The sequence below is a fragment of the Chiroxiphia lanceolata genome, chromosome 2 (assembly GCF_009829145.1).
Source record: "Chiroxiphia lanceolata isolate bChiLan1 chromosome 2, bChiLan1.pri, whole genome shotgun sequence".
Lineage (NCBI taxonomy): Eukaryota > Metazoa > Chordata > Aves > Passeriformes > Pipridae > Chiroxiphia > Chiroxiphia lanceolata.
The window spans coordinates 86,189,879-86,206,682 of NC_045638.1; the positions used below are offsets into that span (position 1 = coordinate 86,189,879).

The following is a 16,804-nucleotide window of genomic DNA, read 5'->3' on the forward strand; positions in this document are numbered from 1 at the left end:
CAGGCAGGGACATCTTCCACTAGATCAGGTTGCCCAAAGCCCCATCCAGCCTGATCCTGAACAATTCCAGGCACTCACGGTTTCCCTGGCCACTGTTTAGTGCCTCACAACCCTCACAGTAAAGAACTTTTTTATGTTTGTTCTAAATCCACCCTTTTTCAGTTTAGAGCCATTACCCCTTGTTCTATTGCAACAGGTTCTATTAAAAAGTTTGTCCCCATCTTCCTTAGAAGACCCCTTTAAATGGGGAAAGGCCACAGCAAGGTCTCCCTGGAGCCCTCTCTCCTCCGGGGTGAATAGGTCCAGCTCTCTCAGCCTGTCTCTATAGCACAGGTGCTCCAGTGCTCTGACCATTTCTGTGGCCTCCTCAGGACTCACTCCAACAGGTCCATGTCCTTCTTATGTTGGGGACGACAGAGCTGGATGTGGCACTCCAGGTGGGGTCTCATGAAGGCAGAGTAGAGGGTCAGAATCACCTCTGTCAACCTGCAGCCCAGGATATGGTTGCTGCAAGTGCACATTTTCAGGTCATGTCCAATTTTTTATCCACCAGTACCCCAAAGTCCTTCTTCTCAAGGCTGCTCTCAATTAATTTATCTCACAGTATGTGACAATGCTGGTGATTACTTTGACCCAGCTGCAGGACCGTGTACTTGCCCTTGTTAAACTTGATGAGGTTCACACAGACCCACCTCTCAAGCCTGTTACAGTCCCTTTGGATGGCATCTCTTCCCTCCAGCACCACTTAGCTTGGTGTCATTGCAAATTTGCATAGGGTACACTCAATCCTACTGTCTATTTGTTGATTAAGATATTAAATAGTATTGGTCTAAGAACCAGTTTTCACTATAATAGTTTAAAAATAACACTTCTTGAAGTTATTCTGATCTTAGACAATTAATCATGCTAACCAAGACAATGAAGTTTAATCCTCAGTTTACCATTTTTTGTGACAATATAAAAGTTTGCAAGATAGTGGGATTATTGATGTTACCTATGCATGTACACATATCTGGTGTAATGAGACAAACAAAGAATACTCAAGATAAATGCTTTTATTTTTTATAGTTTAAGCAAAAAATATCCTAATAAATACAAAGGCATTTAAAGCCACTATGTGAAAAGTCAGGTCATGGTGCTAGTGGAAATCATTGAGTGCAACTGCTTTTGACTTGCTACAAATGCCCAATTCCAGTTCTCAAATGCACCACACTAACATACTTGTGCTCATGCTACAACCCTCTTAATTAAACACAAAACAATGTAAACCACACCAGAAAGTTGATCCAAATACTTTGAGAACAGAAACTAATAGTTAGAAAGAATTACTAATTAGTTACTAGCCTAGATCCTCCCCTGGCAAAAAATTGGGTAGCTCAACTATTCAAACAATACTTTTAAGTGGGTCTCTTTTAATACAGATAAACAATTATATAATTAATTTTGACATATTATAAGGACAACCAAAACTACAGAGCTTACAATCACTCGCAAGATTAGTGAGAGATTGAGGGAGAGTGAAAGCTTGAATTCGTTTCTCATTCATCTAGTCATAAAACGTGACAAGTTAATAGCTGTGGACCAACATCATGCTATGATCTAGAGCCAACAAAAATGTCAACTAAATCCTGCCAACTCTTCAGCTGCAATAAATCATCACAGCTCTATTAGTCAGCCCTCTAACTTAGAGCATCCAAGGATCTGGCTCAATCTACAGTTTATGTTCAGACAAGATATAAATCAATGTAGTGTCAACTTGACCACAGTTGGCTTTTTTCTCTTCAAATATTACTGTCTTTGATAGTTAAAAGCAAATGTCACTGAAGTCATCTAACTTGCAAGAGGAGGAAAGCATTTACAACAGTAATTTCTTATAAACCCAGCAGACCAAGTTTCACTCACTGTCCATCACCCCAAAAGTTGTTACCTATACTGGGCAAATTTTCCCACTTATTAGTCCATAAAAGCATCTAGAATCATCAGTCTTTCTTCTAAGAGAAGGTGGAGAAGAAAAGGTGCATCTCCTCTTCCCTGTGTCGCCACCTGGATCTGGAGACAGCTTGGTCCAGCTTTAAATGTCAGCTTTTTTTGGTAGACTCTGCAGAAGCTTATGAATGAATTCCCTCAAACTTTGTCCATGATCAGGCAAAAATAGCAGGCTCCCAGTCATCACAGTCAGCTGGAGTCCAGTTACAGAAATCAACAGTAACTCCACAATCCCTGAGCAGGACCCCATCACCAACTATACCATGCTTGCCACTGATCACCACTGCTCCATGTGGAATGAATTAAATTCCTGAAGAACCTGAACTTCTGGAAGCCCTGCTAAGCTACTACTCAACATTTCAACAGTTCAGGCTTCACAAGTAGCTTAGTCTAGCCTTAGGACTTATTTCTGTTTTTTCTCAAATGCATTGAGTATGGAAACATTACCCGACCGGGGCTGCTTCAAACACAGAGACTTACCATTCAGTCTCTCAAATCTTTGTATTAAAAGGCTCAAACTTACGGTAGAGTGCTGAATGGGTATCCAGGCAGGTGTTTCGACTGAGCATTTGTGAGATGGGCATCTGCCATGGCTCTGCTGCAAATAAGTGAAAATGGCATTATACACAACACAGTACGTGCTGCAATCGTTAGGCGCAATGGACTCTATTCCATACGGAGCATCTAGAAGTTTGCTAGTATGCATCACACCTCACAAAGTCATTTTCCACTGTCATGTATGGGAAATAATCTGAAGTTTGTAGGACCAAAATGGCCTCATGAGCTATCCATTAATTTTGCTTTCAAGTTCTCAGTTACATGGGTGAACATACATCCACTCTGAACCTCAAGCATGTGCCATCTGCCTTTCCTCCACACTAGAGCATTCAGAGAACAGCAGAGCATTAGTCAGGAGGTAGAAATTGGCTTTTTTTCCCCCATTTCATGACAGGCTGCATTTTTCCACAATGTCCTCTATAAACTACTGATAGCTGCAGCCTAAGACACTCCCAGGGCTACTTTCTAGGAGGAGAAAGTATGTCCCAAATTTGTAGGGTGTGTTTCTTTTCTGAGCAGAATGCTCTGCTTGCTCCCCAGATTGGTCACTGGAGAACATAAGCAAGTACCCAAGACTCCTGCAGTTTCCTGAAACTTTGCAGAACAAAAAGAGCAAGGGGTTAATTTAAAGTCTAATGTTCCACATGGCAGTGCAAGATGCAACAATCACGCCTTTAGGCTGATCTTCCTGCAATTTCCCTTGCATTTGCTGAGATTCAATTACATTTCAGCCAAGGTTTGGAGCCCATCAGAATGAGTTGCACAGTAGACTGGGTCAAACTCCCTGAAGATAAGTTCAGAATAAATTATGCTGTCTGCCACCATTACTCTCAGCATTTCAACATAAGAGTCAAACTACTATTTAGCTCCTTGAATTGGAGGACTCTTGTAATCATGTATGTTCCTGAAGCTGGAAGTTATGTGGAAAATAAAAAAGCTTTCTTCTTTTTATTTTCATTTAAGCCAGATATATCACAAGCAACCACATTACACCTTTCTCCATGCTGAGAGTAAAGGAGAGCAACGTCTGCAAATACTAATGATTAGACTTCACGTGATTTTCAGTTGGAAGTCTAATTTGAGAACTATTAGTTCTTTGTTCTTTATCTCCAAAAAGCAAACATTTGTAAAGCAGTGCAATACTACTTTTACAGGTTAAAAAGGAAAAAATGTGGATATCAGTTTCAGCTTTGTATTCTCCAAACCATAAAACTGTTTATCTTTTTAATTTTCACTTAGACAACTTTAAGAAATATTCAGAAAAACACCTAGCAAGCAAGAAGCATTGTGCTTTTAGACAAAAGTTTAGAAAGCCTTGCTTAAAAGTATTTGAAAAAGTCACTGCTATCATAGCAGTAGTATCCTGCAGGTGTGTATTATCTCCTGTAAGGAAGGGATGAATGCAATAGCAAATGATGTAATCCTTTCAAAATAATAAAACTATAAATGAATTCGGATCAAAAGACTGCATGGAATACTAGTAATTATTTTTTCCTTTAACAATTATACGCTTTCAGTCTTTATTCGAAGGCGAGTTAAAGGCAAGAAAATTAATAATGTGTTTTGGACTGAAAATACTTTTCTGATTGAAAAGCCTGATCTTACAGAGGTAACTATGTATAATTTTGTCAGGAGACTCCTCAAAAAGACTCCTCACATTCTTAAAGAGGATACTTTGCAAAATGAAAGCCCCAGATCTCATAGCAGGAGGGGCTAATACAGTATGAGTTCTTTTGACTTCGAGATTCATACCTAAATTGCGCCAAGGCTCAGAATCGCATGACACGTGCATATTCAGAGAGACAGGGGTAACAGGGAATTGCTCATAGGTAGCAGATGCCAATTTTCCAGGACAACGGCTGTGCTGGTAGTTTGTCTGGGCTGTAGAGTGACCTGCAGCATTTGGCCTTTCACAGCTGGATATTTGAATTACAGTGCTGGTAACGTGACATTGCACCGCTATTGTCCAAGAAATGCATGTAGTTCAAGGGCTAGGACTGAACACTTTTCTCCTACAGCTTTTTGAGGACTTGGCATTGGATTCTTTTTGAAAATTACAGCTGATTTCTTATTTGAGGGATCACTCCTTTTGGTACTGTGTAAAAAACAATGCTTTTCATACCTTTCATATCTTACACCCTCACCTAGTTGAAACAATTCTAAGATATAAGGCTGCATATCAGCCTGCTGGTAACATTTTTCTTCATAAAAGTACTCAGTTTGGGTTTTTTTTAATATCCAAAAGCTCTAACATGTCACATCTAGAGACACTAATTAAAAAAAATTTAGCCAAAAGGTCAACGGTACATAAAGTATTCTGCAAGCATAGGCAATACAAGTAAGCACAGGAATAAATATATTGGTAAATATTTGCAGGTTGTAGAAGGAATTAATTCCATTTGATTATTACTGCTAACATTTTCCTCAGCTTAGGAGTTTTGTAAGGATAAAACTGTAGACCCTGGTCCACCACTACACTGGAAAGTTAAAAATCTTTAAAGGGATGAGAATCCATCATTCAAAATCATCTTTCTTCAGACAGCCTTCAAGGGAGGACAGAATCACCTCTAGTTGGTTTTTCATGTTCACTAAATTGGTATGCAAATATATCTTGCCTCACTGTGTGGAAGAATATGTTCCAATAAAAGTCTTCTCCATCTCAAATGAAAACATTTCTCTGTAGCTTATGAATGAGTGATTTCTTCAGTCTTGTTTTACTCCTTTTCTGTGAGGATACTTGGACTCCTGCACTTAACTTCACCCTTGAGAGAGCTCCAATGTGGTTATAGACACAGCCATCCAGGCATAGGCTTTATCACAGCTTAATGAAATTAGAGCCTTCAAAACATGCAATAAGATCTTCAGCTTGTGTAATTTTTATATAAAGAGACCTTGGGATGCAAAGGCATAATTTCAATTCTCATTGCTGAATTCAGCATCAGTCACAGCTTTTTTTCTGGGTTGACACTTCAAATCCTTTAAAAATTGCATAGCAATAGTACACTCAGTAAGCAATGAAGCGATGACCAAGTCAGAGATGCTAACCTCACATTCAGTTAGAGACAGTCAAGTTTCTTCTCTGGAGGAACTGATACATGTAATTCCCAAATCAATAGGTTTATCAAACATCCAGAAATGCAGACCACACAGGTAACCAGGAGATAGAAAAGCACCAAACTCAGGAAAGAAAACCAAAGCTGCAATCTCTTCAGAGTGCATGCACAGCATCTGCCTTCCTAGCTTGCAACCTTTAAGTAACTTTCTTTCCCACGTGCTTTTCTTAGTCAGGTGTTAAAATAACTGACAGCTATGAGCATTGGTTAGAAACATCAGTATAATGCATCTGCAAGATGCATTAACTCAATGCAGAGTGGTAATGCATCAGTGCCCACTGCAATATTGCAGAGGGAAATAGTGCATGTTGAATACTGAACCAGAAGGTGAGAGCTTTGTTGCGCTGCACAAGAGAGGTTTCAGGTAACAGAGATGCACATCAGCAAGCTCTGGGTAAGATTTCAATGAAGAGTTCCTCTTTTGTGTTGTGTGACTTTAAAAGCAAGTATGTATAGCTTATTGCAACTTTCTCGTAGGCAGGGAGAGATTTTATACATACAAAATATCAATATCAAGACCAAATTTGAAGAGGTAACAAAATCCAGAGAGGATCTTTAGGAATACAAAGGTTCAGGGCTCACTGAACTGCAGCAGCCTGTAAGATCTGAACTAATATTCTTTCTCAGACAAGATATTGGTGATCAGAGTTCAAAGAATTCACAGGTAAGATTCCATTTGTATCCACTAGAATGGCCAAGAATATATATACAAGAAATTGCATACAAATCCTTGAGTGAGGTCTTCATTAGCAAAAGCATTGGCTGAAGTCAGAACCAGTGGAACATACTCAGCTACTCCTACACATCCTTGCAAATTATCTTCTCTGATGCTCTGGAGAAATGAAAATAGTAGAGCTCAACTAGAGGTCTCAGAATGAGCAAAATATAATGCACTAGGTCATACCCCAATCTAATTATTCACTCGTAAATAACCATATTCCTTTCTCTTTGAATGCACATATCTTCTCATTTTCCACAAGTCTTCTATCAGGTGAATGGATACAGGGCAACAAAGATGATGAAGGGCCTTGAGGAGCGGCTGAGGTCACTTGGTCTGTTCATCCTGGAGGAGACCGAGGCGAGACATTACAGTCTACAACTTCCTTGTCAGGGGAAGATGAGGGGCAGACACTGATCTCTTCTCTGTGCTGACCAGGGACAGGATCCAAAAAAATGGCCTGAAGTTGTGTCAGGGGAGGTTTGGGTTGGATATTAGAAAAAGGTTCTTCACCCAGAGGGTGGTTGGGCACTGGAACAGGTTCCCCAGAGAAGTGGTCACAGCACCAAGCCTGACAGAGTTCAAGAAATATCTAGGTTATACTGTTAGGCACATAGTGTGACTCTTGGGGATGGCCCTGTGTAGGGCTAGGAGTTGGACTTCATGATCCTTGTGGGTCCCTTCCAATTCAGCATATTCTGTGATTCTGTGATTCTGTGAAATTTGCACGGTAGCATCAAACAGATTAACACAGAAAAGAAATATATGTTTATGTTGGACACGAAAGCCACAAAACAGATTTTTTCTGCTTTTAGTGGCCTATTGGCATTGCAAAGAACTTATTTGGTCAGCTCCAGCCATGTGAAATGAATAAAACTGCAGCTGACTTTGCCACTGGGAAATTGTCTTCCCACCTTTACCCAGGTCCTCTGAATATCAGAAAAGGGATCTGCTAAGGATGTACAGCTCTGCTATCATTAAGCAGCACTATTACTAGTGCCTGGCTTGAGCCAGGATCAAGCTTTCTTGTTTCCTTTTTCTTGCTCAGCACCTTCCCCCTTCCTTCACCTCTACAGCTCGCCACTGTTGTGCAGAATCCAGCCCCAGCCTTATCTGCCTCAGCTGTTAATTGAGCATTTTCTTTTCTCAGCTTATAGAGCTCTTCATAGATTTATGAAACAAATCACCCTTCTCCTTTCATAGTTAAAACCAATCTTAATAAAGACATCTCCTTAAGATCACCAAATTACGATCTAATGAAATCTATTGAAAATTTCAGTTGCACTAAACAAGGTCAATGCTCTGAAAAAAACCGAAATGTCACTCAGAAATGGAGATCAAAGTAATTCCCTTCCATTCCTGCTGCTGCCATAGAGACCAAGGGAGGGGAAAGAGGGGGAAGAAGAGATTTAGCATACTTAATTCTTCCTGAAATTTATAATTGACTACAAGGGAAAAGGGACTATTACCATATTTCTAAAGAATAAAGGAGAAAAAAAGTTGAGCTTTTGACAAGATATAATTACCAGACATTACATATGCAATGCACATTAGTTTGTTCTGTGTAATTTTCTTGAGATTACCCCCCCAAATGATTTTATTTTTCTAGAAAAGACAGCATGTGCCTCATCAGTTTACATTCATAATGTTTGAAATCCAAACGCTAGAGGCTTACAATAATTGTTCTAAAATTTAACATTGATAAATAAAGATTTGAAATAAATACTCAGATACACTCCCCATCTGTCAAACATCCCTGAGTATGTTCTCCAGCTAAGATAAATGGTAATCATAGAAAGGATCTTCCTACTCTTCTAAGACTGTGTAGTTTAGCCAGCAGCCAACCCATAGTCATGAAAGCTGTCCTGAAGTACCACTTTAGAACAGACTTTACTAAATTATATGTAAATTTTAGGGATTCAGCACTATTACACTTTTAGGGTCTGGCAGGAAAATACCACATTTTGAAGTGCTCATCAGCACCTAATAATGAGTATAGAAAAAGATTTTGATTTTAGCTGAATGTAAATCTTGGGGGGGGAAATCATTATGTTTCCTTTCTTTTGAGTTTGTTATAGCCAGAAAATTCAGCATAAAAAAACTTAGCTACCCAGTTTATGATTCCAAACTGCAACGATTCAAAGCCTGAAGTCTTGGAAAGAAAAAACAACAAATGTTACTCAGATCTATTAACAATATGCAGGCATCTAAAAATGTGGGGGGTTTTTGTTGGTTTGTTTCATATCCACCTAATATAAGTCAGATCCTCCTGCAGTATGGCGCTCTACAGTTCTGCTAGTTTTGGTAATATTATACTAATCTATAACACCTGAGGTCCTGGTTAATCTCAGTATCCATATCTAGCTTTATAATTTCCTAATTTTGGGACTGACTCTACAGCATCTCAGACACACACAGATCGTCTTGTTGGAAGTCTTACAAACTGAACCTCATTCTCTAAGTATATGCATTTTTAAATATCTATATTGAGGTTTTTTAGATTAACTTAATATAACAGGGAGGGGGGAGTAGAACAGTCCTATGACAAAGGCACTTCAACATAAATAAATATTAGCTATTTGCATTGGTATCAGGCCCCAAAAATCGATAATTCAACTTAACCTTCTAGTGGATTCACCTCTGCAAAGTGAGACCAATAGCTGCACATAGTGTGTGGACCTGCTCTCCATCTCCAGCAGATGAGCTGATCTCATTTACCATTCTGCCCTTCTCAGAGTATCTTAGGCTGGTTTTGTTGCCACTGCAAATTAGAGAGGCCGTAATAATGAGGTTACTCCAGCAGTGCCACCTCCACATTTTTCTATTCTTCAGCATGTTCTAAAAACACCCTTTCAAATTAACTGGGTTGGTTCTGGAAGCCAACTTTGTGGGCTTAAGTGTTGAATGATATTTTCCCCCTTACTTGGAGAATCCACAGTATCCTACTGGGACACAAGACCTTTCCGTAGTACAGCACACTATCAGCAGGGATTTATAATGACATATTTAATGCAATTTCAAAATGAAATAGCCAGGCTACAGCAACTCCTCATTCAGGTTCACAGTGATGCTAATGAGGAGGATGAGATCTGAATTTTGCTTCATCTTCCGTGTTGGGACTATGGGGAAAGGAAAACTAAAACTGATAGAAAGACAAGGTGCAAATTTTATATCTCTTCTCTGCTTTACTCCTAAATTCATGCTGCAAAGTGGGGGGATGAGTCTGCGGAGTGGAAGAGAGCTATAGAAAAGTCATACCACATCCAGGGTCTAAGCCAGATATTTGTCCTGTACTTGACCATTGTGGCTTCTTATTTTCCATGACCATCATGCATATTATGAGTTCTGATCACACATCTGTTCAGAATTTTGCCTTAAGTGCATACAGTGGTGTCCCCTGTTCCACACACATGGCTGGATAAGCAGAAGAAAATAGGATAGACAGATGTTGCTGGCTCCTGGCAACCTTGTCAATCAGAATTGTACACATTCAACTTTAGTATAGGTTACCAACATAAACAAGCTTACTGCTTTGCTCTCAAGCACCATTACAAAATAGTTTTTTTCTTTCCAGTTTTATTTCATTTTTTTTAAACACTTGAATTCAATTCTCGGAAGAGGTGCTGGATGGACAGACATGAAAGGAGAAAGATTAATTTTCCAAACTAAACTAAATTTAAAAAATTAATTTAAAAAAAAATAGAAAAAAAATGCCAAGCTTCTTCACTAGTAGAATGAACTGAGTCTTTCGTTAACTCAAAAAAACCCAAACCAAATTTACAACTTACTGTTTTTCAGTCACATGAACAATAATATTTTCTATTATTTGTTCCCACAGATACCAGTGACACTTCAATTAAATTTAGAATCTGTGTAGTGAGTGATCAGGCTTAAATCACTACAGAGTTAATCAGAAGCAAGTAATGAGAATCTGTAAAAAGGAGTAAATGTTGCAGAATTTTCAATATTTTGATGACAGAAATTTATTTTTGTAGCTAACAAACCAAGTTCAAGCTGGATGTTCTCCCTGGGTAAGAAGGCCAGTTTTCTGTTTTACAAGCTGGAGGGCACGGTTCTGGGACACAGGAACCCTACTGCTACTCGTGCTCAGTGCTGAGAACTTAGAGTTAGGCACAAATAGCAAGTGGCTTAGGATTTGTGAATAAATTCGCATTATTTAAGTGGTGTCTTTTCTTTGTGTACATCTCATCTTTGCAAGCTCTTCTCAAAACACAGAAACTTTCAGGTGATAAAATCTGAGATCTTAAGGAAACCTCAGAATACAACTCCCAAACAAAACAAAGGGTGACACCAGTGGCAACCAACATTGACAGTTCTTATGGGTGTTACTAATGTTAAGGATAATAAAACACTAGACTAGATTGCACAAGAAGTTTTAAAATCTCTGTCATGGGAGAAGGTCTTTAGCTGACCCTGTCATTTGTCCTTCTGGGTTTAAGACCTGTAAATTTTCCACTTCTGAGCTCTTCTTTCTAGCAACTAGCTCCAGAAAGGCCTTGGGGATTTTTTCCAGGGAAAGCCGATCATCTTTTCTGAACCACCTAACACCAAGAACTCAAGATTCCAGTGAAGTAGCCCCTGTTATAGTGAGCAACACAGAGCTATCTATTTTCTTTTTCCCCAGTGGCAGCTACCATTGTATTCATAAGTCTGTAAAAGGCAGATGGATGGAAGGAAGGCTGGTGGCTAAAGGAGAGGACAAAATGTTGGGGGGCACAGTGGAATGTTCTTCCTTCTCAAAAACTCCTGGTGCTCCCACTGGGATGGAGTCTCAACCTAAGCTTTATTTATACCAAATTCTTCCTAATGATAAAATAATGCCACAAATTAACATGCTTTGTATGACAGTAAAGAAAGAAGCTATGCTGCAAACATGATCAATTAAAATAAACCAGGAGACCACAAGAAGTTGTCCTTGATGGTTCAGCACTTCTGTAGTCCTGGTTTCAGAAATGCATGGAAACACAAAGGAAATGGAAAAGAGAGGAAGAGTTTTTACAAATTAATATCTTAAATCTATCTTAAATGTATTTTGCACTTTGGCTGAAAAAAATGTTAGTAGGATTTAAGATTTGGCAAGGTACATCAGAAATTAATTTTATTAGATGACATCTTTTACCACACAGAGTTCAAAGCAGGATCTGTAGGTCCACTGTACATCATCTAGAAAGGCATTTTCACTCTACCACAACATTTATGTCATTTTCTATACAGTAGAAATATCAAAAAATCCAGACAATAACAATCTAATGATAATCTAAATTCCAGATAATAATAATCTAACTTTAATGACCATGTGTTAAAAATGTCAATTCTTTAAACACTCTTCCTATTTTGCAGTTTAAATAGCATTTACCTTTTACTCCCTTTTTATTACTTAAGATCTGAAGAATGAACCTGATGTGTTTACTCACTCTGACATCAAGATCCACTTTTTCAAGACAAAGAATGACAATTATTTGCACAAATCAGGCAAATGACTATTTAAATAAGGACAATTAACAGATCTGAGGCCAAAAATGACCATACTGCTGCTCTGTAGAACTCATGTTTAGCAAAATTAATTTTTTAAAAATCACAATTGTTCTGAAAAAGGACTGCTCTTATTATATTGGTGAAAATGGGCATAAATAGAAGTCATAAAAAATTTTGGTTTTAGGAAAGTGGGGTTACTCCAATGAAAATAAGTAAGAGCAGATTATGGATCAATACAATATAACATTAGTCCAGCTATTTAAATACAGCAACAAGTAAAATGAGTGAATAATTGTAATTTATTTGGTTTCAAGCCATTGCAATATGAAAGTGTTCTGAAACTAGATTTTTGCCATTATTCAACTCAATTACATATGATATTATGTTGTTCCTGCCTGCATCCAAACAGCAGGTCATGTGCAATTTGCAATTGCATCTCATTCCAACATCAATGTTGGCAGCAAAGACTGAATATCTGGAGTTGAATATTTGAGGCTCACTCACATGCTTGACTTTCAGATCATTTCAGCCACTCAGCATTGGATTCAAGAGACAGAAAAGCTGAAAGGAAAAATATTGTATGTAGATGGAGTTGGGAGCCCTGTTCAAGGCAGCAGTAGTAGTGAGCTAGCAGTGAATCCACGTTTGTTATTTCCCAGAAGGCCCTGGGAAAATATTCAGTGGAAACTTTCATCACCAAATTGTAAAATAAATAAGTGATGTCTCTCGATATGTTAAAAAAAAGGTACTGGGACACGTTCTTCTCCCAGTTATACCACCTTAAAATTAAACATATTCCCTGTCCCAAATCCAGTTCCTACACACCTCCTTCCTAAACTCTCTAGGCCAAGGATGGTTGCAATTGCAGGTCCCCACTGCACCACCAAACACCCAGAAGTAGGGCTAATCATAGCTCTTCTTTTCAATATTCTCCTTATTTTGAATTGGAAAGCAACACCTGGGAGTGTAAATTGCATGTTTAGCATGATCCTGCATCCCAGCTTTGTTCAGCAGTGCTGCACCTCCGCTGCTGAGAGCTTTTCACTGGTACTGCGTCAACAGGCACCCACAAGTGCCTCTGCTCTGCTCCAGGGATGGTTGAGGATATAGTCTCAGATCCAGCACAGCTTGTGGAAGCCAGAAGGACCTGGAAAGAACAGGAGGTGAATGAGGCCACAGCCTCCTCCAATTTATGCTCCTTCTGTGGCCTCATTCACCTCCTGTTCTCTTCCCGTATGGGTTTCTCCACCAGCAAGATGGGAATGACAGCTGGCATCTGTTTCCAAGGCTCCACTGTGTTCCCTGCTCTCTGCAGTGGCCATCCACCACCCCTCGCTGCTGCCCATGGGTGCCCAATGTGTGTCTTCCTGCCCACCTCCATGTCACGGATGGTTGTCCCCATTTTGCGTGGCTATGACGCAAAAAATGACAGCAGGGATGACAACTGTGCTAACCGTTGCTTTGCCTTTTCATTTATGCAGCCTTCAGGTGTTCTGGCTACCCCAGGCATTTTGGAAGTCCTATGGAAATTATGGAATTCATCAAAAATAAAGCAGAACAGGGAGCACCTGTGCTGAACCCCAAAGTCTAGACCTCCCCTGCCAACTGCTCCTCATAAATACTATCACCATGTGCAAAGGCAGTTCCAAACATGTGCTGAGCTGCCTGTTCTGTAGCAACAGAAGGGGAGTTCCCTCATCATCTCCCTGTCATTTAATATTAAGTTAGTTTGCAAAGTTTGAGGACATCTTAAAGAATTGTTCAGCTTATCGCTACACCAGATCTTTAAGTTGGGAAGTGTCTTTAACCCTAAGGTCCTTAGCCTGCTGCTGATGTTGGGGAAAAGATACTCTTTATATTCATGTTTGGAAGGAATTATTTAGAAAGACTGTTTCTAAACAGTCAGGTTAGATCTAACATCAGTATAAGAGTGCTGAATCGGGACCTAGGCATTTTTATTTTTCAGGCCTAGAGAGGCAAAGTAATCTATGATTTTTCCCCCCAAAAAAAGCCACAATAAGCCACAAGAAACTTGTATCTCTCCAATCAGAAACACCATGACTATCTAAACTACATCTGATTGGCCTCTTTAAAATCCTAGGACCCATATAATGCCCTCTTTCTTTATTATTCTTTAGTTTACAGAATAAACTGATAAGCTGAAAATATATGTGCAGTAAACCATGTATTCTGAAAGTGCTCTAGTTGCTAGAGATATTAATAGACACAAGCATAGGCTAAGATAAAATCCTTTTCTTTCTGCTAGTAAAAATAAGTAAAAAGCATATCATTTATGAAGTGATATAGAAACAAACTGCATAATCTACAGATAAAGAGAACAAAATGCTCATGGAAGTAAAGCTTATTCGTCACTTTATCTTGCAACCTGACACAGTGCATGCTCAATCTATTTAATTACAGGAACAGAAAAATAGCAGAGAAATATATACACAGAACAGTAATGTTTCCAGTCCTACCTTGGTCGTGACAATGCACAGACAATCCATTCTGTAAATCTCCACAGGAGTGTATGTAAATCATAGAAATAAATCAGCAAGGGTGAGGAAAGGCTTTTGAATAGCATGAACAGAACCGGAGGCTTGAATCTGCACAGCCGGCTTTTCCAAGTGGGCCCTCATAAGAAACTCGAGTCCTCCTCCACAATGCTAAAGGCAGGCATGATGCTCACAGGGATCAGTAAACCCACTAGAAATCGTCTCAAGCAAAACTTCCAGGTGGCTTATCAGGCTTGATTGCTGCATTGTTCAATCTGTGATCAAAATATGCTGTTGAATGGTATGCAGCCCTCTAAACAGGAAGATGAGAACCACAACAAGCACAAAAGAGCAAAAGCATCACATTTCAGCCCTAGCTCTGGTTTCACAATTCTGATCTGCTGTTTCAGTATACCCATAAGATTTCCCTTGCCAAGTCTCTCTCTCTCAGCCCCGCTCTCTCTCTCTCTCTCTCGCTCTCTCTCAATCTCTCTCGCTCTCTCCTTCCCTGTCTTTTTTTTCCTCCCCCCTTTCACTTGCTCTCTCCCTCCTCTTTTCCACTAACTCGGAGCAAGCACAAGACGCACAACTATCGGGCCCATCTATCACAGTGCTGTCCAAAACAGCCAAATATTCTCTGCCAAAACAACTGCTTTGGGTCGTAAGGGGTTTTATAAGAGCATGATTCCTACAAACACATACTGCTGGAAGTGCATGACTGAAACATTAAGGTGTGTGTGAGAATTCATGCGTCACAGCTACAATCGCTCAGAATTACTGGGTCAGATTCAGATTCAGGAAGTGAATATAAATAACAGCTGGATAAAGAGAACTTTAAGTATAACAACAAATAATCAGTCAGGGGAAAGAAACAGGATTTGCATATTTACACATGCACATCAAGAACAACAGTGACACAACTATAGTTTACCACCCATGACAAAAAACCCTACATTATACACATTGTTCAAAGTCATGGAGGGGAACCTTTTTTTTCCCCACCTTTGAAAAATACATCAAACTTTTAATTAAAAAAGAAAGCACCTTGAACAATAGAGCTTAAAAACTCTTAAAGTTTTCTCCCAAACTTTTCTTGCATCACTGACAGATCCACAGACTTAATTGATTTATCTCATGTTCTCTATGTTTTGCTCAGTTTTACAGACTGTTTAGCCCCCAAAGCCCTACCTTTCTTGCAGTGATGCTGGTGCAGAGCTTGCCTTTCAGGTGTCTTACACGAATCATTCTGAGTTAGAAAGCTTGCTGTTAGCTCTTATGGTCTTCCCTCTCTTCCAGATAGAGGAAGAGAGAGAGAGAAGAAAGAGGGAGGGAAAGAGAAAGAGACAGAGAAGGAGAAAGATATGTAAAATGAAAGCTCTGGCCAAAGAGAGAGGAAAATCAATGCTCCTATTCACTGGAAAAAAAAAATACAGCCAACTGGACTGTTGACAGCAACAAGAGGAAATGTCTAGACACCCATACATTACAATTCACCTTTTCAACACACTGGACAGCACAAACCCCCCTGGGTGCTTTGCTGAGGATCTCTCATTCTCACTCAGAGGTAAAATATGTTTTTAATAAAATAAGCCTTTCCAAAAGAAAATAAAAGATTTTTTTAAGAGTCATCACTCTTTCATAAATTACTCAGGTTATAACCCTAATATTCCTGTGATTGCTGGAGCAGTTAGACACTCAGTAAATGACACATATTATTTTGCCAAAATGAGGTCACTGCTACCAAAGTTACAAAATCCGTAGTGAATCAGATATGTGGTCAGAGAGCAATCAACCCTCCTCCAACTATTAAAGTCTTGGTGGATATAACATCTTAAAGAGAAAGTCTCCAGAGCGCTTACAACTCTGTCTAAGGCTTTAACTCACTCTGAGCAACCACATGTGCACAAAACAACGTGATTTGCATTTACAGGCTGTGCTAGAACCTGCAGGTTTTCTCCCTGCTGAGGTTTAATCCAGTAGCCAAACAGTCAGACAAGTTTATTAAGCTATAGATTATAAGAAATGAGGAACTTTCAAACATCCTTGAAGTAAGATCCAATTAAGCATCTCCCTAAGAAGAAATTAACCTAATAAGGTCTAACCTAAGCCACCCTTGTGCTCTAAGCATGATAGGGTAAAAGGGAATTCAGTCAACTCTAAAATCAGTAGATATTTTAACACTTGCATTTAAAGCATTCAACAGTTTGTTCTTTTCTAATTGGTAGAGTCAAGCTGATCTAGTAAGGTGTGAAATATTTCATACGTATTATTACCTAATGACTTGGAGGTAAAATTTCATCTCAGACTTGAAACTAGCATATGGAGATATATTTTGAAATTGATCTCTAAGTGTATGATCTTTAAATGCTTCTATTTGCAAGTAACTCTACTCCTGTGAGATAGTCACAGTGAACTCATGATTCTACTTACAGTTGATA

The 16,804-nt window shown here is 39.1% G+C and overlaps 1 protein-coding gene across 4 annotated transcripts in view; it reads right to left on the reverse strand.

Moving 5' to 3' along the window:
• Positions 1 to 14,869, reverse strand: part of DLG2 (discs large MAGUK scaffold protein 2) — an 847,901-nt gene extending 833,032 nt beyond the window's left edge. For 2 of the 4 annotated variants that reach the window (XM_032678102.1, XM_032678100.1), the window contains exons 1-2: positions 14,349 to 14,869; positions 2,510 to 2,584 (exon numbers count right to left, since the gene is read on the reverse strand). In XM_032678102.1, the coding sequence (XP_032533993.1) occupies positions 2,510 to 2,584; positions 14,349 to 14,378 (105 nt within the window). In that variant the 5' untranslated portion in view covers positions 14,379 to 14,869. The remainder of the gene's footprint in view (positions 1 to 2,509; positions 2,585 to 14,348) is intronic. The other 2 variants (XM_032678105.1, XM_032678098.1) reach the window with 1 other exon arrangement.
• Positions 14,870 to 16,804: the final 1,935 nt, after the last annotated feature.